The sequence below is a fragment of the Lissotriton helveticus genome, chromosome 6, assembly GCF_964261635.1.
Source record: "Lissotriton helveticus chromosome 6, aLisHel1.1, whole genome shotgun sequence".
NCBI classification, from domain to species: Eukaryota; Metazoa; Chordata; class Amphibia; order Caudata; family Salamandridae; genus Lissotriton; species Lissotriton helveticus.
Genome location: NC_136067.1, coordinates 848,353,421 through 848,376,693, shown reverse-complemented (window position 1 = coordinate 848,376,693; position 23,273 = coordinate 848,353,421). Strand labels below are relative to the sequence as shown.

At 45.2% G+C, this 23,273-nt stretch overlaps 1 protein-coding gene across 1 annotated transcript in view; it reads left to right on the top strand.

Moving 5' to 3' along the window:
• The window catches only part of LOC144763136 (fatty acid-binding protein, brain-like), a 248,113-nt gene that overhangs the window by 64,394 nt on the left and 160,446 nt on the right, over positions 1 to 23,273 (top strand). The window contains exon 2 of the mRNA XM_078648457.1: positions 22,195 to 22,367. Within this exon, the coding sequence (XP_078504583.1) occupies positions 22,195 to 22,367 (173 nt within the window). The remainder of the gene's footprint in view (positions 1 to 22,194; positions 22,368 to 23,273) is intronic.

Sequence of the window (23,273 nt, the reverse complement as noted above, 5' to 3'; positions counted from 1 at the left end):
GGGAAGAAAGAAAGAACGAAAGAAAGAAGGAGGAAGGAAAGAAAGAAAGGAATGAAAGGGAGGGAGGAAAGGAAGGAAGGAATGGAAGAAAGAAAAGATGGAAAGGAAGGAAGGAATGGAAGAAAGAAAAGGAAGGCAAGAATGGATGGAAAGGAAGGAAAGAAAGGATAAAAGGAAAGAAAGAAAGGATTCTAATTGCAAGTGTCAACATGAACAGGCTTGTTTTGAAGATGTAGTCCCCAAATTTGAGATTCCACGACAGAGAGGGGCTGTGAAGGACGGAGGCGACAGGCAGAGGCCACGGGGACATTAAAGGAAGGGTGGGAGGGGAAAAAACGCATTAGCAAGCGAGAAAAGCCATAAACACCAGGGGGGGCGGGGAAGCAGATTGCCTCCAAGCTTTCAAGCCTTTGTGAGGCCAAGCGCGTGCCTGGGGAAGGAACGTTGAGTGCTGGCCAGAGGAGAGCAACAGACAGGCAAGAAAGAGGACAATGTGGAGCACTGGGCGGGAGAAGAGAAGGGTGTGAGAGAGATCCACGTGGAGAGATCAAAGTGGGGTGCTGCATAGGGATGGGGTGAGGACTCGGAGAAAACAATGTGGAGTAGTGGGTGGGGGAGCATCTAAGGGTAGAACGGGGAGGAGGGGAGCAGAGAAGTGCCTCAGGAAAACAGCCCCAAAAAATATGCACACTCATGCAGTGTTTTACAAGAAAAGAAAAAAAAGACTTCCCGAAAAGTTTAAGAATAGAAATAGCCTATCAGAGAGGTGGTGAACAGGGTAAGCTTCATAGGAGGGACAAAGACATGCTAATGTACTAAAATAAAGGTAGCAAATAACCCAGCAAATATAAAGCAAGCAAATGTGAGTGACAAACCACAAAGCCAATGGTAACCAATGAGAGGAATGTATACTACCTAAGCTTTCAGCATGTCCCCAAATAGGGAGGAGGGTTGGGGAAAGGTGCCTCTGTGCTGCTGCCTGCCCTGCTGCGGTCATGATTTATTTATCCCATCCTGGGCAGGAGGTCGCTGGCGCTGCAGTAATAACAACATGATGGTTTTTCACTGCAGATCAGTTAAAATAGCGGGTATTGGGCAAATTACTCATGAATGTTGTGATTCACAAAATGGCGAAAAGGTGGTGGTTTCTGGTTATTGCGGACTCCTGCAGGGACTGCAGAACCCACGGGGTTGCACTTTCAGGGAACTGTCTACCATTTGCAGTTCCTTGCTGTTAACACCTCCCTCCTTCAGCGATCTATCCTGCTGAATAAATCCATTGGCAAGACAAGATTAAATCTGTTAGCTTTCTTCCTGTTGTATACTAGCCACATACGCTGCCAGGGGCGGAAACTCTTATAAACAAGTTATAACTCAAAGAACTCCCTTTCTTGACTTTTTGTGAAGGGCTAAAACTAATGCGCACGAGGATCGAACTGGCATGCAGGTGATGGCGGCACAGGGGGGCACCTCTCCTTGTGAGAGAAAAAGGGGGTTGTTAATTGCTGGATGATAAGATGGATCCCGTGATAGCGGCTTGAAGTCAAATCAAAGTCAGAAGGTTGAAAGAGCGCCTCTGCTGGTGTTGTTTCCCCTCTCTTCACACGCTAGGCTGCTGTGCTGCCTGTGGACGCACAGAAGCGAAGGCTGCAGCTGGGGGCTGCGGGGGAGAGGCGGGGGCGCTGTCACTGGAGAGAGGGGTGAACAGAGAATGGGAGAGTGTGGCAGAGGGAACGTCGGTGAGGGAAGGGGGCAGGCAGGTTACTAGCGGAAAGGGGCAGTGTTACTGTTACCGAGGAGAGTGTGACAGGGGCCAGCGTGGAAAGGGGTGACAGGCAGGAAGGAGAGTGCGCCAAGGACTATTGGACAGAGAGCGCCGTAGTGGAGAAGAAAAAGAGTGCTCGAGAAAGATAAACTGAGAAGCAAAAGGAGAGAGAGCAAGAGAGAGAGAGAGAGAGAAAGAGGGGAGGGCAGAAGGTAGTGGGAGTGTTACAAAGGCGAGAGAGAGAAAGAAAGAGAGAGAGCCCGTGGCAGAGGAGAAGGAGACAGAGGGTATCGGAAACAAATGAGGATGCATGGGACAGGTGGGTAGGAGAGTGTGCGCGAGTGAATACTGGAGAGATAGTCCAGCAGTGGAGGTGAGAAGTAACTGGTAGTGGTATGTAGTCACAGGGCTAAGGAGTGTAACAGAAGAGGAAGCTTCAGTGGAGTGACAGAGGAAGGAGGTGACAGGAAAAGAGGGTCGGGGAAAGGACGCCGTGAAAACACGGAAACAAAATCAGCTCACAGTCACAGCAACGGTAAACTGCAATTATAACATGAAACAGTAATTTTTATGGCAGTGTTTGTCATTCAAAATGACATACCTATGGACTTTCACAGGATGAAGTGCCCCAAAGTGTAGACTGAACATATTCATAACAATAAAAGTAATCTCCGGGGTGATTAAATGTGTGCAAGGTTAATAAAAAGTAGGATGGCGGTGATTACAATGCCTTTGAATTCCTTGAAAGAGACAGAGTCCAAATACTTTAAAGATAAATTCAATCATCTGAAAACTTAGATGTAAAAGGCAGAACAGAACGGAAAGCTTAAAGATGTTAATTGGTGTCTACATGGGCTGATGGGAGGAGAAATGCGAGTAGTGAGGGGAGGAGAAATGCCAGACGTTTTCACGTGCACTGACTGAAATCCGATCTGCCCGATGGTTTAGCTCTGAGCTCTGGTTTACTCACTATACTGTCGTCCTATTATTCCTTGCGGAATTAATAGGACGAGCCCTAAAAAAACGAAATGAATAAATAAATACATAAGGTGGGCATACTGTGTGGGGAGGCGGGAGGGGCTGAAAGAATGGGGCGAGCCCTAAAAAACAAGTTGCTGGGAGAGGAAAAGGGAGTGGGAGGGAGGAGGAGGCAACAGGCAGACGGCCAGAATGCGAGTCACGGCCTGACTTGCAAGTGAAGTGAATAATTAGGGGTGGAGTAACCAGAGCATGTGTGGATACAGATGTAATTAAGAGTGATAAGGGAGGAGGAGCGTGAAAGACGTGAGGGAAGCGAGTCACGGCCTGCGGCCGTGAAGTGTGAAGCAGTGGGCGGGGAGGCAGGAGCAAATGGGAGCCGAGCGAGGGGAGGCAGGCGGATTAGGGAGAGATGCGCGTGCTTGTGTGGTCACGTGACCCGCTTTTGTGTTCACGTGACCTCACATGCACTGTGAAGAAACCGCAGTGAAACCGCAGTGGTTTCACTAGTCGATCAAGCCCTTGAATTTTCGCCTATTCCATTCGCAAGCGAATGGTAATAGGCGAAACCTAAAAACTTAAGTGGTAAGATCAGTTTTAATAGAGATATTGAGTTCTGTAATACTAAAGAGAGACTAAAGATAATACCAAAAACTACTTCTCCAAAACTGCCTCAGAAATATCTAACTTGGAACTTAGATCATGGAACAAGACACTGGTTCTCCTTAATTAGATTAAATCTCATACCTTTAAATGATCTAATAGCACACTGGTATCAGAATCCCAAAAATGGAAAAAACTGTAATTTTTGTGAACTGAGTATCCAGAACTTGGATCATGTTGTTTGTTTGTCTGGCACTAGCCTTTCATTGCCGTTGTTGGCTTAGGCCAACGTTTTTACAAAATGGTGTTAAGGATGTAGTTTTTGCCCACAATTTTCTTTTTAATCCCAAAAATGAAACAGTATGCGTAAACTTTTTTAAGGAATTTGTGTACATTTTTTAACTGTATATTTCCCAGTGGGATTTAATTTCTGAATCGCTGACCTATGTAGACGTTTATCCTCTCCTACTTTTTACGGTATTTCGCACTGTTCTGTCTTCTACTCTAAAGGTTTTATGTTCATCTAATTTTTAACTTTAAATTTGTAATTTTGCACAAGAACCGGTTGTTTTCTACATGTCATTTGCATACTTCCAGATTTGCCCTGTTCTCTCACTTTCTGCTGCTAACAGTTTGATACATGAAGGTGCTCTACGGTGTCCCGGCTGCTTCCTAATTGTTACTTTCACAATTCATGATATGATCTGCTTTTTCGTTGTTGGCTGCTAAATTCTAAATGTTATCCCTTGATACTGCTGTTTCCTCATGTTCGATACAAAAGGGGATGATGGACGGAGCGTTTGCGCAAATCAAACACTCACCCCCAGTCAACTGATCTGGGTTTAATCCATCACCATTCTTTAGCTCACTCAGCCACCCCAGTTCAGACATGGCCATATGCAAATTCAGTCTGACCCTGTGCCGGGCTGAAGATGGCTGTAATGCCAGAAACCGGTCTTCGGAAGCTTATTTCCGGTCCAGGGAAGGCATGGCTTGGCAGTTCGGGCTGGACTGTTCCCATGAGGCACAGGGTCAGACTGATTTGCATATAGCCATGTCTGAACTGGGGTGGCAGAGTGGGCTAAAGAACGGTGATGGATTAAACCCAGATCTTTTGACTGGTGTGAGTGTTTGATTGGTTCAGATGCTCCGTCCATCACCACCCCCTTTTGTACCGCTTTAGCCGCCATAAGTGTGGCACGGTATGCTCAGACGTGAGTCCCTTGCTCACTTTGCCACTGGATTCAAGCAAGCCGGACTGAAGAAGGTTGTAATGCCAGAAACCGGTCCTCGGAAGCTTATTTCCGGCCCAGGGAAAGCATGGCTTGGCAGTTCGGGCTGGACTGTTCCCCTGAGGCACAGGGTCAGACTGATTTGCATATAGCCATGTCTGAACTGGGGTGGCAGAGTGGGCTAAAGAACGGTGATGGATTAAACCCAGATCTTTTGACTGGGTGTGAGTGTTTGATTGGTTCAGATGCTCCGTCCATCACCACCCCCTTTTCTACCGTTTCCTCATGTTGGCTGCTAAATTATACATTTTATCCTTTGATACTGCTGTATGTTCAAAAAAAGATTTCTCGGACCGCCTTGTCATTCTGTATTTTTTACATGGCTTCATTGTATTAATTGGTATGTATCTTTTTAAGTGGACCTCATTGGTGTTCCAAAACTTTAATTAAACTGAATTGAATTGTGTTGCTCAAACGCTTTACACATTGCCTCTGGGATAAGCCTGACTGCTTGTGCCAAGCTATCAAGGGGGTTAACAGGGGTTATCTTCAGCGTGTAACTCCCTTGCCCTGACTAGAGTGGTGGTTTCTGCCTGGCTTAGGCGCAAGCCCTAGCCAACCAGAAATCCTATTTCTAACATGCAGCAATACCATTTACTTTGGAGTTCATCCGACAACATAGTTTTATCACCGTCTTTTATTCTTACGTTTGTGATGTTTTGGGTTTCAGGTTTCGAATTTTCTACTGTGAGTGAAGCCATTTTACTTGTGTGGTGTGGTCTTCCACACTTACAACCCTTACAACGAGAAAGGGTGAAGGGCTGGGGAGATGCCAAACTTGTTAGTGTTGTGTGGGAGAGTGAAGCCACAGTACATTGGTTTGTAGTGTTTTCTACCCCGCCATCAGGGTGAAAGGCTGAGAGTAAGCCAGGTTTTTTTTTTAAGTGTAAGTGTTTTTTCTTATGGATTGCAGTTTCCACCCGTACTATGTGTTTGGGTGTAGGGCAGAGAGCAAGCCATACTTTTGAAGAGTGGGTGTTTTTATCACTAGTGATTGCTGTTTATACCGTATTACATATTTGGGTGTATTGTTGTGTTGTTGTTACATGATTGTTGTGGACCGCCTTTCCACACTTACCACCTTCACTTTGGGTTTGGGTGTAGGGCAGTGTTGATGCCATATGTTTGGTGTGGAGTGGTGTTCCACACTTACCACCCTTACTTTGGGTAAGGGTGGAGGGCAGTGTTGATGCTTTTTGCTTGGCATGGAGTGATTTTCCCATTCTTCTTAGTTTTTCTTTTTTTTGTTGGATGGTTCCCTACTGCGCCTCGCAGTCGGTACCCTAAGTACTACTTTCTCGTTGGCCTGGCCAGCCAGTTTGTTTTGGGTATCTGGGTTTGCTTTGTGGTTCTGTGGTGTGGTAGTGTGCGTATTCAGTGTGGTTAGAAAGGGAGATGGCGTATATGTATGTATCCTTATTACTCACTGTGTTTCCTTTATCATTTTAATTTGTGTTGTTTGTGAAATGTTTCCATTTGGTATTTTCATGCACCCACATAAGTCAATTGCTACATTGTTTATGCATTCAATTGTCCTTATGCCTTTTCCTACATTGCAGTGGTTCAAATGTCATTGTTTTACATTCAATAGTTTTAAAGTCATCTTTCCAGAGTTCCAATCTAATTTGTGTAAAGAAAGGAGATGTTTGCTACCTGCTGCTCAGCCCTTGTGACTGTGGTGGTGGAATGTTGGTGTGTTAGGTGACTGTGGAATGTTGGTGAGTGAGAGAGTCAGCTGGTGGATGGGCTGAGCAGCAGGAAAGCTGCCCCTGATGGGGCTCTTTTTAACATCATACTGAATTAACTTACTTAACCAATCTACATGGAACTGGACCTGCTTTCTTTCACAACAATAAGTCGATGGATGGGTGGGTGGATGGATGGATGGAGGGAGGGATGGATGGCTAAGTGAAAGGGGGGGGAGAGAAATGGAGGATGGATGGATGACTGAAAGGGTAAATTGGTGGAAGGATGAGTGACTGGGTGGATGAATGAGTAAGTGAAAGGATGTGTGGAAGAGTGGATGGATAAGTTGATGGATGAGTGTATGGATGAATAGGGTGAAAGGGTGGATGAGTGAATGGGTGGATAGAGGGATGGATGACTAAAAGATTGGATGGAGGTATGGATGAGTGAAATGATGGATGGAAGGATATATGATGGTAAGTGGTTAAATGTGGTTATGGATGGGCACACATATGGAAGGACAGATTGAATGATGGATGAAAGTATGATTACATCTTGTAACCCTCATTATCTTAAGTAACACTTCCTATACATTGACTTTCACATTTATAAGACTCATTGTCTCTATGTAATATGTGTGTGATGTAACCCACTTCAACACCCTGCCCTACATAAATGCTATGAGTAGCACTATAAAAGAAATTAAATACACATGAGAGAGTGTCTATGTGAAGATGAGGGGCACCATTGGAGGGTGGTAGCTGTTGCAAAGAAAGATGCTTGATGCAGTACTCATTTATGAGCTTTATTTCCACTCAAACCCCTTCAGACAGGAGGGACGTGCCCACGCAGCCCCTAGCAATCAGCTCTCCTCTGGTCAACCACCACCTTGGAATCTTAGCACATACTCAAGGGTAAACACTCTACAATGACTCGAGTGCTAGCTCGAGTACAAACATAACACTTCCCCCTCCCACCAACAAAATTAAAATAATAATAATAATTAAAACAATAATAATAATTAAAACAGAAACGTTGAACAACAGAACATACATGCATAAGGATACATAGCATATGCATAAATGGATGACAAAAGAACCAAATACAATTATTTTAACAATCAATGTGTGTGACAAAGTCATCACATTTTCTAGGTTTGGTGCACACCCGTTTTGTACGAGAGACTCCCTCCCCATCAATATTGAATGAATTGGGAACTCGAACACTGGCTGTAGCAGTACTTTGCTTACTTCTTGAACTTACCACAGGCTCAATAGGAATATTTATGGTATTATCAGGTGAGCAAAATTCTTTGGTAGCACGAACATCGTCAATCCAATCATAACTACATGTTTGTGCCGGCTTATATGCATCATGTTTTGCTTCAATTTGCCCTTTAAACAATGCAATTCTGTTGGCATTCCACACTTTACCATCACTCAAAAGGGCTGAATTGCAAAGGATTTTAACAACTTTCAAAGGAGAAGAAAATGTACTATCCCGTTTGCGTACAAGTCTACCTTTCTTGACCTTGACTAAGTCACCAACTTGTAAATTCACTCTCCTTACTTTGTTGGTTACAGTACGTTTCTCCACTAAATGATTTTCATTGGCTTCTAGAGATTGCTCGACTCCTTTAATAGACCAGGAGACAATATTAGTGCAACTAAGCCATCCCATGTTATCTTTGGAACGAGGAGAGCGTCTTCTCATTTGTTCGAAAAGGGAGCGACCAGTGGATTGACATTCCTCAATTCATCCTCCCAGTCTTTGCCATTACCGTTCGCAAGTTCAATAATGCCTATAATAACCCTATGAAGCGCTCAATGCTTCCATTACCCTCTGGGTGATAAAGAGATGTTGTTTTATTTAAAATGCCAGTGTTTTAACAAAGTTTTATAAATTCTCTCCAACAAATTGTCCACTATTGTCACTAACTTAGTCCTTAGGGAGACCTTCCCTTGCAAACACATCACTCAGGAAATGTAACAAATGTTCTGAATCCGACTTATCTACAATTTTGTATTCAGCCCATTTTGAAAAATGGTCTACAATGACAAAAATGTATTTATGCATACCTTCTTCAGATCTAACAGGGCCAAAAATATCAACTCCAATCCTTTCCCATGGCATATTGGGTACAACAATGGGGTGTAAAATAGGTTTGCAGGTGGTTAAACTTTTAGCAGAATTAGTACACTCAAAAAAATCACGGACAACTTTCTCAATGTCCTTGTCAATTCCAGGCCACCAGTAGGATTGTTTGATTCTACATTTAGTTTTGACAATCCCCAGGTGTTCTTCATGGCACAGTTTAACTACCTTCTCACGAAAGGTTTTAGGAGGAACTAACTTCCCCCCTCTGAGTAACAATTCATTTTCAAAAGAAAGTTTGTTCCCTACTTCCCAAAATGGAACTAGTACTTTGAGTAAACTAGACTTTTCCCGCTAACCTTTGTGAATATACTCACTTACTCGCTGTAAATCTTCATCAAGGGAAATGTTCTTCACCTAGTCATCATAAGAAATTCTTGAAAGTTCACTGCTAAAAACGCTTGCCTCGAACCAATGGTCTCAGTCATTACAAGTGTCTTCACACAAAGGTAGGGGGAATCTGCTTAAAAAAAATAAAAATCGGCAATTCTATTGCGAATTCCAGGGACATACACTACTTCATACACAAAATCTAAAAGTTAGACAGAGAAACGTGAAATTCTGGGTGAGACATTATTTAAACCTTGTGAAGTGAGGACCTTTGTAAGTGGTTTATGATCTGTTCTCAGCGTAACACAAGTTCCCCACACAAATTATCTAAAATGCTTAAGTCCCCATAAACAACCAAGGGCCTCCCTTTCAATAACGGAATACTTTTCTTCCGTCGGTGTGAGTGCCCTGGATGCAAAGCCTCCACACACTCCCTTCCATCTTTCTGTAGTTGGGATAAAACTGCACCAAGGCCTCTACTACTAGCGTCGGTTGTAATAATACTTTTTAGTTTTGAGTCGAAACCTTAGAGTGCAGGAGCTGAGAAAATGTCTTTTAAATCTATCCATACACACTTGACACTCATTAGACCAATTGAAGGTACTACCCTTTTTGAGCAGTTGTCTGATACAGTACATCTTTCCTGCGAAATTGCAAACAAATTTAGAATAAAACTCCACCAGGCCAAGGAAAGATCTGACCTCCTCTTTATTTTGTGGAGTGGGAGCTTTCTTTATGGCTTCAACAAGCTCTGACTTGCGGCGGATTCCAGAAGTGCTTATCTCGTGCCCAAGATAAGTTACACTTTTCGTGGCAATCTCACATTTGGAGTTCTTGGCGGTCAAAACTTTTCTCTCTAATTCTTGTAAAACTTTGTTTAAAACGATATCGTGTTCTTCTCTATCTTTCGCCATAATGAGAATATCGTCTTGGAAGAACAGTACGTTTTTTATGTCTTTGAAAATGAGATACATAGTACGCTGAAACATAGCCGCAGCTGATGCCAACCCGAAGGGAACGCGGTTAAATTGGAAGATACCAATTGGGGTGACAAAATCTGTGAGATGTTTAATGTCCTCATGGAGGGGAACCTGATGGTATTTATTTACTTATTTATTTTATTTAACTAATAAGTCGCACAGCTACCCGCAGTGGGCTTCCCGGCCCCAAGGGACAGATTAAAAGAGGGAAGAGAGCAACCGTGAATCATTGCCAAAAGAGCAAAGTCTTAAGTCCTTTGCAGAAGCGGGAAAGGTTAGTTTCAGTTTTTAAAACAACGGGCAGGGCATTCCAGAGCTTAGGACCTAGGTGGGAAAATGAGCGGCCGCCCATCTTCACCAACCTAAATCTCGGAGTCACAAAATCACCTTTACCAGAAGATCTAAGGGAACGAGTAGGATGGTAGGCTTGGATGAGTTCTTGTAGGTATGTAGGGGCCGTGTCTTGTTTAATCTTAAAAATGTAGCAGAGAGCCTTGAACTTAATTCGACTGGCAATCCTAAGCCAGTGAAGATCATGAAGTGAATGAGAGATGGAGGCTCTCCCCGGAACATGACATAGGAGTCGTGCAGCCGCATTCTGCACAACCTGAAGTTTTTTTTAAGTTTCTTGATCAGCTCCTAAATAAAGAACGCTACCATAGTCCAGGCGGGAAACAACTAACGCCTGGACCACCGTACTTTGTGTAGAAACAGGGAGCATCCAGAGGATTTTGTGGAGCCAACTTAAAATAGTAAAGCATATAGAAGCCACCTTTACTAAGGAGGAAGAGGTGTGGCGCCGCGGCTAGGGCGACTGACTCCAGAATCTGGGGATCACGGTTCGATCCCCGGCACCGGCGGCAGATTTGCCCAGCACCATGTGACTCTGGGCAATAGCTTGCTTAATCTTCCTGACAGCCCCCAGCGCCTAGAGACCCTTACGGGTGATTGTGCGCTTTACAAATGTGGATTATTATTACTACTACTTGCTGCCGCATAGAAAGATTCTCATCAATGAGAAATCAGAGGTTGCGAACCTGGGCGACAGGTTTGGGAGTGGAGCCATTTTCTTTAGGCCAATGTTGAGGGCCCCATGAGTTTCTCCCTTTGCCCAGGATGACAACCTTGGTCTTGTCTCCATTAAGTTTTAGAAAATTACTGCGCATCCATTCAGAGACCTTAATCAGTCCTTGTTTAAGAACTGAGATGTTGCTATCTTCCACATTAGAAAAGGAAAAAATAATTTGCGTATTGTCAGCGTACGAGAATAAAGTAAGGCCAGCTTCCTCCACAATAGTGGCCAGGGGTCTAACGTAGATATTAAACAGTAAAGGACTCAGGATAGACCCCTGGGGTACACCGTACGCTGAAGAACACATTTTGGAAGAGGCTTTCACAGAGAAGACCTGGAAAGTGCGGCTACTTAAAAAGGAAGCCGCCAAAGCAAGACCCTCAACTCCCAGAGACCGAAGTGATGCGAGAAGGATGGAATGTGACACTGTATCAAAGGCCGCACTCAAGTCGAGTAATATGAGTGCAGATGTTTCTCCGCGATCAATACAGTGACGCAATCTCTCGGTGACTCCTAAAAGCGTGGTTTAAGTGGAGTGATTTCCCCTAAAGCCTGATTGAGACGGGTGTAAGAAGCCAGAGCTTTCCACATAATGGGTAAGCTGTGTATTAATATGCCTTTCTAAAATCTTTGAAAGGATAGGCAAAAGGGAGATAGGCCTGTAATTTGATAGTTTGGAAGGGTCAGCTCCGGCCTTTTATAAGAGAGGAATAATCATTGCATGTTTCCATTCCGGTGGGACAGAAGCCTCTCTCAAAGAAGAGTTAAGGAGCTCCTTCAAAACACAAAGGGAGTCTGGACCAAGTTGTTTCAAAATCTTAATCGGCAAAGGGTCGCACGGAGAGCCCGATTTAATACTTTCCAGACAGAGAGCAAAGGATGTATCGTCAAAGGGTAACCAGACAGCAAGTTTAGTTGCGGAGTCAGGCGTGCTATTATGAGTGGATTCGGGAAGCAGAATAGATTCCCCAGGGGGAACAGGGGAGCCCAGGGAATCATAGATCAGCTCGACCTTTGCTATAAAGAATTCCGCAATTGAGTTGCATTGTGCCTTATCTAAAATCGGGGGAATAGGGACAGTATCAGAGCCGGTCAGCTTTTTTACCACTGAAAAAAACGTACGTGAACAGTTTTGGGCATGTGTGACAGTGTTGGCGATATAGGTGGCTCTTGCCATTTTACACTGTTAATGGTATTCTCTAAGGGCGCCGTCATAGTCCTTACTCCACTTTACGGGCAGGTGAATAAGAGCGCCTCCATTTCCTCTCAAGGGCCTTGCATTTAGACTTCATAGCCTTTAAGTTTTCTGAAAACCACGGCACTGGGGGACGGTGTGGCAAAGAGTATTTAGGCACCAGAGAAAGAAGAGTATTAACAGCAACATTAAGCCAGTTCAAAACAGCCGAATTGAACAAGGGTAATGAAAAACTGGTGTCCGGCGAATTCTTAGATAGGAGAGCGTTAAGATCTTCAATGTCAAGTTTACCCCAACGTCGGAAGCTCTCATCTGTGTCTCCACTGCCTTTATTTACAACCTCTGGGGGTGTCAAAAGTTAAATCAATTGTGGAAAACCATACCATGAGTTTGGTGCCTGAAAGTACCTCTGAAATTTTGGAAAGGGGAAATACGTCAATAAAAATATTTTTATTTAGTTCCCTCAAGTCCACACATAAGTAGATTTTACCATTGGACGTGCGTGCAACGACGAGGGGAGGTGACCCAATCTGAAAATTCTATGCACTCAATTATGCCCTTGTATACAAGTTTTTTAATCTCCCCAACAACTTAACATCCTTAACACCTAAAGGGATGTTCCTAACTATATGAATGCAAGGCTTAGCATCATTCTTAAGGATTATTTTTATGTGAGAATCTTTTGAGCTCACCGATTTTTCCAGAGAAAACCTTAGGAAATTTTGTAGCAAACTCTTCGCGCTGGTCTTCCTGAGCCGGACTCACAACTAGGACAGGTTCTGGACTATTGGAATCCAGGCGTATACCCAATTCACCTTGGTCCCACCAACCTAAAACACAGGGTCCTGCTCTGGATACATACAACTTACACATTGATACTCTACCTTTAAACTCAAAGGTGAGTTTCCGAAAACCAAGGAGTTCAATGGGTTCTCCCCTATAACTTACATCAGGGTTTTCTAGGTTAGGCCCAATAACAGCACTAAAAAACTCCTCCCATTTGTTTTTGTTCACAAATGTGTAAGGTGACCCAGAGTCTGCCATCAAGGTCACCTGTACCGCACCGGCAACTCTCTCACAAACAGGTTTTTTTTCTTTGTTTACCAGAAGTCTGATCCTCATGGTCAGGAATGCAACATACCTTATTGTCATCTTACTCAGAATCATCACTATCATCCACATGTTCATACTCGTCAACAATACATTTAACAACTTTGGATTTACGACAAGCTTGTACAAAATGGCCAGACATTTTACAATATGCACATCTTTTATCATTGGCAAGGTGTGAAGGGCTACCACAGCGGTTATACCTTTCTTTGGTGTCTACTGTGTTTTCTTTACATTCCTTGTTCCTTCCTTTCTCTTTAACTGGTAGTTTGTCATTTTTCTTTTTGACTAGTTCAGGACGAACGTAGTTAGTTTTTATAACTTTCACCATCTCATCACTATTATCTCCTTTAGATTTTGCAATGACGGTTTTAGCACATCTTGACGTTAGTTCAGCTTTGCGGATAATAGCAGAAATTTCCCGCAAACTAGCATCCCCGTTAATCCAAAGTTTATCATGCAGGTTTTGATTGTTACAGTGCATAATTAATTGTTCGCGTATTAATTCTTCTTCAATAACTCCAAATTGCAGGACAAAGCTAATCTTCTTAGGGAAGCAATATAATCCTCCACCTTCTCACAGGATTCCTGCTTCCTATGGTAAAAATTGTATCTATGTACACCTTTACATACAGTGGGTGCAAAGCAGGCATTAAGATCAGCGATGGCCTGTGGGAACACATTGACTTCGCTACCAGCTAATGTTTTTTTTCAATTGTGTTGTAAACTCTTAGACCACCGGACCTAAACAATGTAAAAGAATACTTTTCTTCCTTTTTGGTTTTAACTCTTTGCTCTTAAAGGTATAATCTCTCCATTACTCCAATCTCTGACTAGAGACTTCACAATCTTTCACCATGACTTGTTGTCGGTCAGGTAAATTCATGATAGCTACTGCCATGTTAATTAGTCTTGATATGGATGGAAGTGTAACTAATAGTGGAGGATTATAAAATAAAAACGAAACTAAGACAGTACCTTGGTTGTTGACACGCAGTGTGCGTATCAGTGTGAAGACTACTTTGTAGAAAACGATGAAGAAAATTGAGTAGAAATGACTTTACTTTTTAAAATACGTGAAAACCAGTCCGATACCACAGACGGGTCAATTTCCATTATCTCTTAATTTATACATGAACGGGGAGCGTAAAAATAGCCGCACGAAGTGTCACCACAGCGTGACCTCGTATTATTCAACGTGCGTAATCCGTCAGCAGGAGAGTGAGCAAGAGAACGAGGTTGTCACGAAGATACCGTCTGGAACGCCGCTCGAAAGATGCGGCCGGTAAGCAGCTACCTATAACGGCTACTCACAAGAGCCCACTACCAAGGTAAAAAAAGTAGAAGCAATACCTTAGGTGTGGTAGGATCGTTAACACTCTACAGGTTCCTTCTGCTGTCGAAATTTGGTATTCCTTAGTTTCTTCTGTTGCTGCTCGAAGGATGCAGCCGGTAGGCAGTACCACTAAGCGGAGCCCACTACCAAGGTAAATAAAGAAGAACAATACCTTTCGGTGTGTTAGGGCTGTGACCGCTCTTCTGTTTCCTTTTTTTTTTGCTGTCGTGATTTTGTATTCCTTAGTTTCCTTTTATTCTCCAGAAAATTTCGGAAAATAGCGATGAACACCAAAATTCAAGGAATTAGTAGCTTGGGTTCATGGGGTTTGAGTATCTTGTCGCCATTGTTGTGAAAAAAGATGCTTGATGCAGTACTAAGTTAATGAGATTTATTTCCACTCAAACCCCTTAAGACAACAGGGAAGTGCGGATGCTGCCGCCAGGAATCAGCTCTCCTCTGGTCAACCACCACTGTGGAATCTTGGCACAGACTAGAGTTCAAACATAACAGTAGCAAGGCCACATCGGGCGCTTCCTTGGGAGGCTGAAAAGGTGTGGGGAGCAGTTTTGTTACAGGGGGCTGGCACTGCAAAGTTCCTTGTATATCCAATAGTTTTCAGGCAACAATAAAAGCAGCCTCACTTATATTCAGGTGTAGTTCGCAAGTGTCTGGTGACTAATGTACCTGCAGGAGCGAAATGGTAGTTTTGAATCATCTTTAAGGTAGTACAGGGGGTTAATATGCCTGCTGCAAAGAATGTGCACCATGCATATCAAAGAATAGTATTTTATGTGCAGATCTCAGTTGGTTACTACTTTTGTCACTGAGATTCTTTTGTTACTGTGCATTTCATAAGTTACATAGGTAATCTAGCACAGTGAGCTATGTACTGCCATCAAAGAGCTGCATGCAGGCTGCATGGTACAGGTTACAGTTATGTTGTCTTCCCAGTCTTTGAATATCCCGATGTTGCTTAAAAAGGTTTGTTAGGGTAGGAATAAATTCTTATCATTAAAGTTAACTCTAACCATGCTGTTATGTTCTGAATCCTGAATTTGTGCTTCTTCAGACAAAGAACTCTTTAAAAAAATGCCTCACATTATAGGTGACATGTGCATCCTACACCTTGTAGTGCCCTTTGCCTTGTGTAACATGTTCTATACACTGATTTACACATGTATGGTTCATTGTCTGTGTGTGTGTGTGATGTAAAGTGCTCCGACCTCTTATACTGCTACGAGAAGGGCTATAAACCAAATGACATACATGCGAGAGAGGGGCTGTGGAGAGATGAGAGGCACTGTTGGTGATAGTGAGGGACTCATTGAAGAGCCCTATCAAAGATTGTCGTATCCTGGTGCACGGTAAAGTCATTTATTTACTACGCCTTCGAAGCTAATACAACTGATAATGACAAATGTGTTGTAGAATGCACCATGTTTTCCCAAATTTTCTTGGGGGGTGCGAAAACAAATGCTGTGAGCTGTCGGTTTGTTTGTAACACACAACAACTTTTAAATATCTGTAAATAAACTGCAAAGGTTTCAAAACATATCAGCAGTTAGGAAACCACAAATGGTCCACTTGTTTGTAATTCAGAGTGTGTTGGGGGCAGAGTTTTAATAGGATCAAAACATTTTACTTAGTAATGCTCAAATGATACATATTTGCTGAAACCGCATTTCCACACATTAGTATTTGTGCGCTATATAGATTATACTGTAAAACTGCATGATGGCATTTTGCTTCCTTTGAATAGAAAATGTTCTGTATGTAAAAGACAGTGCCTCCTTCTGCCCTACAATAATGCCTAAACAGAGTATACAGTTTCTAATCTGTAGCACACTTCTATGCATCAATGAGAATCTGCCGTTTAAAGCTCACGGAAATGAAACAGCCCAATCAGTATACTATTTCCAATATACAGCTAAAAAAGTAGGGTTGATTTATGGTTAGCCAGGGCACGATATGACAATGTCAACTCCTATCTAACTGCTCTGACTCACAATATTAATACCATTACACTCAGCTGCGTGCAGCCAATTATAGCTCATGCAATCTGGTTAATAACTCCCTTTTCCTGCTTAATGTTCTTACCCTCATAAAAGACCTCTCCGCTAAGGTTTTTATGCATCACTCAGTACTATACCAGCCCGTAGACCAGTCTTTACCAGCTGAACTGGAAAGGAATGTGTTGGAAAACGAGGCAGCATCCGTGAGGCCTGCACAAATAACATGACTACATTTGTCCTTCACTGGGAACCAAACACCCAATTGTAGCACCTGACTCTCAGAGGGTAGCGTTGCAGAGCAGACTGAAGCTTATTCAAGGTAGTTGGTGTGGGCTAGTATTCGCCATTTGCAGGTGCGCAGAAAAAACACTCAATAATTGATTGTACAGTCTGTACTTTGCTTTCTAAAAGTAAGAGTACATTTATTAAACACACACTACTCAATACTATGTACCAATTTACAAATATACATAAGCTGTTGGAATTACTTTGTGACATGTTGCCCCACTGCAGTTAGTTGCACATAACCTGGAGCGAGGGCCTGCGCACCGGCACCATCCCAGTGGCGACCCCCCCTATCCCTCAAGCATTTAAAATAGGTAACCCTGCCTTGATGGCACACAACCCTGACTGAGCATTTCCTACTGACCATAAAGTATACAGCTGTACATCTTAAGGGCTAGCTGTCTGGGTTCTTAATCGCAGCAGCAAGAATACATGTTTAAGCATCACTTTAGAATGACAGTACTCATCACATGTGTGGATCATAAGAATGCATTGCAATTACAGCCCCTAAAGGCATCACAGATGAAATCACAGGATTATGCATATACAGCCAGACACCCTAGCAGGAATGTCTGGCAACATAACCCCACTTTGCTTATGACATCACCTTACACAGGTACATTACACATATGACATTCAGTCCCTCTAAAAGGAATAACATTAATAAATGCACTACAGGTGCAATTACACCTCTTCACCTCCAGGGATGCCCTCCTCCAGACATCCCCAACTCAGCTGCTCTTCACTCTTTTTTTTTTTTTTTTTTTTTAAAAACCTTTATTGAGACAAAAATAGGATATACATGCGCAGGCCCACAACCATCACGGCCGGCCGCAAAGATAAATGATGAAAGAAAAACAGGAGAGCAATAGGTCAATATACGATCAGGATATTGCAAGGTATACCAGAAGGAATTACGAGGCGTGCAACACAGGATAGGAGGTTTTCATTTTAAAATTTTAGATAAAGCGAGGGGGCTGCAACAGGAAGGACTGCACATCTGACATCAAAGAACACTAAAGAAATGCAACAAGAGGGGCGTACCCCATTAACGATCAAAGTTAGGCAGTAAAGACAGCAGCTATATAGGTTCAAGCAGCCGCACCTATAAGACCGGATAATAAACAGCATTACAAAAAGCAACAATTCGAAGCGTAAACCCAGAGAGCCACCCGCAGGAATAGGAAACAAAATTTGTTAAAACACAGGAAGAGCAAAGGTGCAAGACCCAGAAACAGCCAACCCCACAGAGAGGAAAGAACCCTCCCAAAGCCGGAAAAGAGCGATAGAGACCATAGAACAAAACAAACCAAAATAACAAACCCCCCCCGCACACCCCACCCTGCACCCCTGTAATGGCTACGGCCAAACCCACTAACAGCGTGCCTGTCGCCCCGGAACTGCCCCATAGTAGTGAGAAATATAAACGAAGGATAGGTAGGGAAGAAAGGAGAGAGAAGAAAAGATGGAGGAGGAGGACAACCAACAGAAGTATTCTCAGCCGCTCAACCCCGGACCCCCAAACCGATGTAATACCAATGTTCAGTCCAAGCAATGTATCGTCTGTCCTTCACAATCCCAGCAATGCAAGTAACAGTAAGCATGTAAACATCCTCAACCTTGCCCCCGTCGTTCAGGCGCATCGACTGAGTCCGGTTGCATAGTCGCCATCTTAGATGAATTAGGGATGCGGGAGGGCCACATAAGAACAGGATGCCGTCCAACAAAGTCCGACCAAACCAACGCAATGTGTCCAGTCACGGTACAGAGAGAAGCAACGCACAGTAGCAATCCCCAAAGGCCGGCTGGCCAGAATAGCAGAATCAGCTCCAGGAAGGGACGGGGAGTCACGCCATCATACCACCAAGGAGTTGCCAGACATGGCGTCCGGAGACGGTTCCCCAGCCATCGCAAAAATCCACTAACACCAGACCTCTTCACGACCATTGCGGTCAACACCGCAGCGACAGCTCGACCCCGCTCCTCCGACGCCTCAGTATTGACCCGGATAGGGAGTCCACTGCAATCGGTAACAGGGTGTGGCGCAGCGCCCCGCACTCGAGAGCAAGCACGTCCAGTTGAGGGCACATTAATTAGAATAGCATCTAGCCGGCTCCCCAGATCCTGGGCACTATCGTGCAGGGCATTGCGTAAAGCACCAAGAGCGTCCAGAATATCGCTGATCATCAGCGGTGTCACAAGACGAAAGGATGCCGTATTCCTCTGCACCCGAGGCTCACAAGCATGTAATAGCCCTCGAGGCTGACCGCCAGCATTCACCGCCACCATCTGGTCACTCCGCTGATTCTCCGCATAGTACGATCGAGCCAGAGGTGCAGGAACAGCAGATTCCATTTCGACACCACTCACAGCGCTGATGTAATGCCGGCTCTCACTTGGAGCTTCAGTAGCTGCCCAGGGTAATCAGGTGTAAGTGCGGAGCGTGCGACCCACAAAATGGCTCCCACCACGGCGTAGGGAGAGATGAAGGAGCTGTCCTGGGGAGACAATACAATGTATCACATGCAGCCGCGATACCTTTCAGGCGGGTAGACTCGCGGAGCAGAGTGGATCCCCGCAGCGGGAAGCGCAGTGCGGCAACCCAGTCCGGCCGTCCGATTCCTCTCTGTCCTAGATGGCCGCCGCTGCTGTGATCGAGGCTGGCCGTCCCTCACGAACAAAGACCCGGTCTCACCGCCAGTAGGAGCCGGGACGAGGCGAGGACATCCCACCACCTCCGCCGCTGTAGAGACGCCGGGGAACACACCATTAGAAGCTGGGTCACTTCCCGGTCCTGATAACTCGGTTCATATAGAGGATAAAATACAGGATAAGGTACAATGCGGGCGGAAAGCGAGAGGGTCGGCGGAGCCGAGGACTTAAGCGGCCATCATGGTTGCGGCTAGGCTCCTCCTCCTGCTCTTCACTCCTTAATGCACTTCTCAGTACACCCCCAGCTGTAGAACAAACGTTCAAGCCTAGAAGGTGTTAAAATGCTGGCGCAGCCCTTGAGGGGGTTATCCTTTTCAAGTTCCCAAGAGATTTAGGGAGGGATTTTCATTATTGAGCTGGGGGAGACCGCACTTCTCCAGCAGCTCCCCTTGCACCTTTGCACACATGGTGGTGACCCCGTTCTCTTGGGGCCACCACAAGAAGTGAAAACGCTGTGTTGCTCTTGCAGGCCAGTCCCGCCAGCTCCCCGCGTGCTGCCTCTGGAGCCGGCTAAGCATTTCTTGTCTGCCCGCTCTGGCTGGCAGACGTGCAGACCTTCACCGGCTCCTCTGGTCACCCGTCTTCCGGCACTCTTGGTCCAGGGATGGAATCCTGGGCCCTCGAACATCTTCGGGGTCCAGGGTGGGCTCCTGGCCACCGTTTTGGGGGTCACTTCACGGGGAGCACGACAGTGCTACCCGGCAGTACTTCGTGTTGGTGGCAGCTCCCGGGACCTGACCCACCCCAGGGGCATCTTCTAGACTGGCGGCGGAGCTTCACGCGCTTCGTCATCGGTCAGCCAAAGGTCGCCTACCTTCTGGGGGCCCGATCTCAGCCCCGGGTGACCGATCTTGTGGATTTTGGCCTCTTCTTGCTCCTGGTGGCGCTCCCCAGCCACTGGGAGCACTCTCCTTTGCCCTCTGCGTCTCTGAGAGGGGTATTCAGCAGGGAGCGGTCTTCACTGGCTCCCTGCACCAGCTTTTCACCTGCTCTCCTCCTGGGCCTCTCTTCTCCCTGCGCAGATGCCCCTGCTTCTGCGCACTGGTCCTGGACACTTCTCCTGGCACTGTTCAGGATCCTGGGGGCAGTCAGGGGGTTCCTCCTTCCAACTGCTCATTGCACTAGGCTCCAGCACCCTCTAACTCTGCAGACCACACCCCAGAGAGACCTTCTCTTCCTGTGCAAACACTTTTTAAAGTTTGGGGAGGGGGCTGGCAGGAAGTCTCTGTTTTCCCTATCACACAGCGACACATCACTTCCCTGTCCCGGCTCCCTCCTTCCTACCCAGGCCTCTGGGTTGGTTCAAGTTGGCGTCGTCCAGGGTCTCTGGCCACATGGTCCCTGAAAAAGCCCCTTCCCCCAGGGCTGCCTTCTCCCTGGTGGGGCCTGGTGCCTGGCACACCCAGTGATACCTGCTGATGGATGAGCCTGCAGCTCCACCCATCTTCTCTTCCTTGGAGAGGAGGCCTTAGCTTGTGGAAGAAAGGTTATCAATCCAGCCTGCTGAGGTAAGCCCTCAGGCAGGCCCTGGTTATGGCGGACTCAGAGAAATATGAAATTTCTGGATGACCCAAAAGTAGTACAAATAGGACTTTGGACTCTGCAGAATACTTGTACTCACACCCTTTACAGTGGACTTTAATGTGTGTTTGGAATCTGTAGGCCTTAGGAAAGTTAATGGGCTTCACATCCCTTTAGGGGAATAATGAAGTGAAAAACAGTAAAACACACTGACTTTCCCTGGCATGTTTCTTCCCAGAGTATAAAGCCTTTTCAATGTCACCACACCATTCTGCAGACGTCCTGCCACACCAGTCTATCTGCACCTGCTCTTTGGCAGCGCACGCTAGGAATCTTCCCTGTGCAGCCCCTACATGTGTGCATACGCATGTACACATGTGTCTGCATGTAACCAGCCTGGTGTCCCTTCCTCCAGCTGCTACGCAGTGGCCTGGTCAAGCCAGGGGGACACCAGTGAAATCCCCATGCAGTCTCTTTCATCCTGAGTTCACTGTGGGCGAGTACCAACTTATGAGGCTCCCCCACAGTAAAAGCACAACAATGAGGTGCTCAAAAAGTGAAAAATCCGGGTGGCCCATACTGTCAGAACCACCTTCTAACAGAATGCTTGAGGCAATCTGACACATAAAGCTGGTCACTCGGAGGACTGCACTCTAGTCCATCACTGCAGGTCCCAATTAGCTGCATCCTATGCGTGCCGCTTTACATCTCACAATGTTTATCCGAGCAGATCTTCCCAACAATTTCTCTCACCAGACATGCCTGCTCAGGACGATGAATTGTAACAAAATATCAGACTGGACAACCAAGTGCAGTAACCATATACATAGATTATTATCATATGAAGTTAAAAAAAAAAAAAGACCTGCACATTTGCTCAAAGCTGCGCTCATACTGAAAACCGTGAAGTGTACAATTGTCCCAACCTAATATAAACTTATTTTGACTTGTACTTAAGTGTTTGTCTATATACTTATATACTATTGCGCGACCTCCTCTGATGCGTCTGTGAAACGTACCTTTTATCCTGAAGCTTTGTCCTGAATTTTGACCTCCTGTCCTGAATATTGACCCTTTGTCCTGAATTTTTAAACTCACCATCCTGAATTTGCACCCATACCAGTTGGTCACCCTACTCTGTGTACGGCTCTTTTCCGCAGAAGTGGCCTTCACCACCCGGCAGGCAGGAAATGTAACCAAACCTACCCAGATCATCAGCAAAAATGGCGACAAGGTGACGATCCGCACCGAGAGCACATTCAAGAACATGGAGATCAACTTCAAGCTGGGCGAGGAGTTCAACGAGACCACGGTCGATGACAGGAAATGCAAGGTAAGGCCACCGCCCCACACCATTGACGTAGCCTCATTTTGTGCAGCGGGTGCAGTAGCACAGTGTCCCGCTAAACACTGAGTAGTGCTGTATTTTACGGTTCAGACAGTGGCCAATGAGCCCATTTCCTTCATTGCTGTGTGCCCATGACACACTGGCCATGCCACTGCCCCAGACGAAGAACACCTCTCTCCGGCTACTACAAGTATAGTCCAGAGAAAACAGGTACAGTTGTATGCCATGTTAGTGTGTGCACTGCACGCACTACTCCAGACCAGGCTCTGAAGCCGCCCGCACGCAAAACAATTACTAACTGAAAATCTACCTTTGAAAACAAGTTTTTTCCCCTTAAGTTTACTTTGGTTGAATCGTTAAAATTGTTATGGGGCAACATATGTATGGTAGGGGTTGAAAAAATTAAGGGACTGGGCGGATGCCTTTGATATTGCCGCTGGAAATTCAGGACAGGTGGCTATCACTCGAACTGAGGGAGTGGGATCCTCGCTTACCAGCAGGATGAGATGTCGGCCCAGGAGTTGGACCAATTAGGTTTATAACTAATGTGCTTTCTGGCGATAGAGCAAAAATGTTATCAAAGTACACAGCAATCTAAACAATCTCTTTAAGAGCCAATAGGCCTGGGTTTAATGTGCTAACATGTGCAGAATTTGCACATTAGAGACACTTGGGAGGAAACAGTTGGTGCAGACATAGAGGGCAATAGATGTAAAGTAGTTAAGCTTGTAGCTAATTCAATGCAAATGCTTTACGTGGTGGCAGACGGCCACAGCCAATAGCATTAGGTGAGATGTGTTATATTCCACTGTCTGAGCCAACAATTAGCTATTTCCTTTGCGGGAAACCTGCAGTGTTGTCTTTTTAGCACCTTTTTAATACGCTTGAACT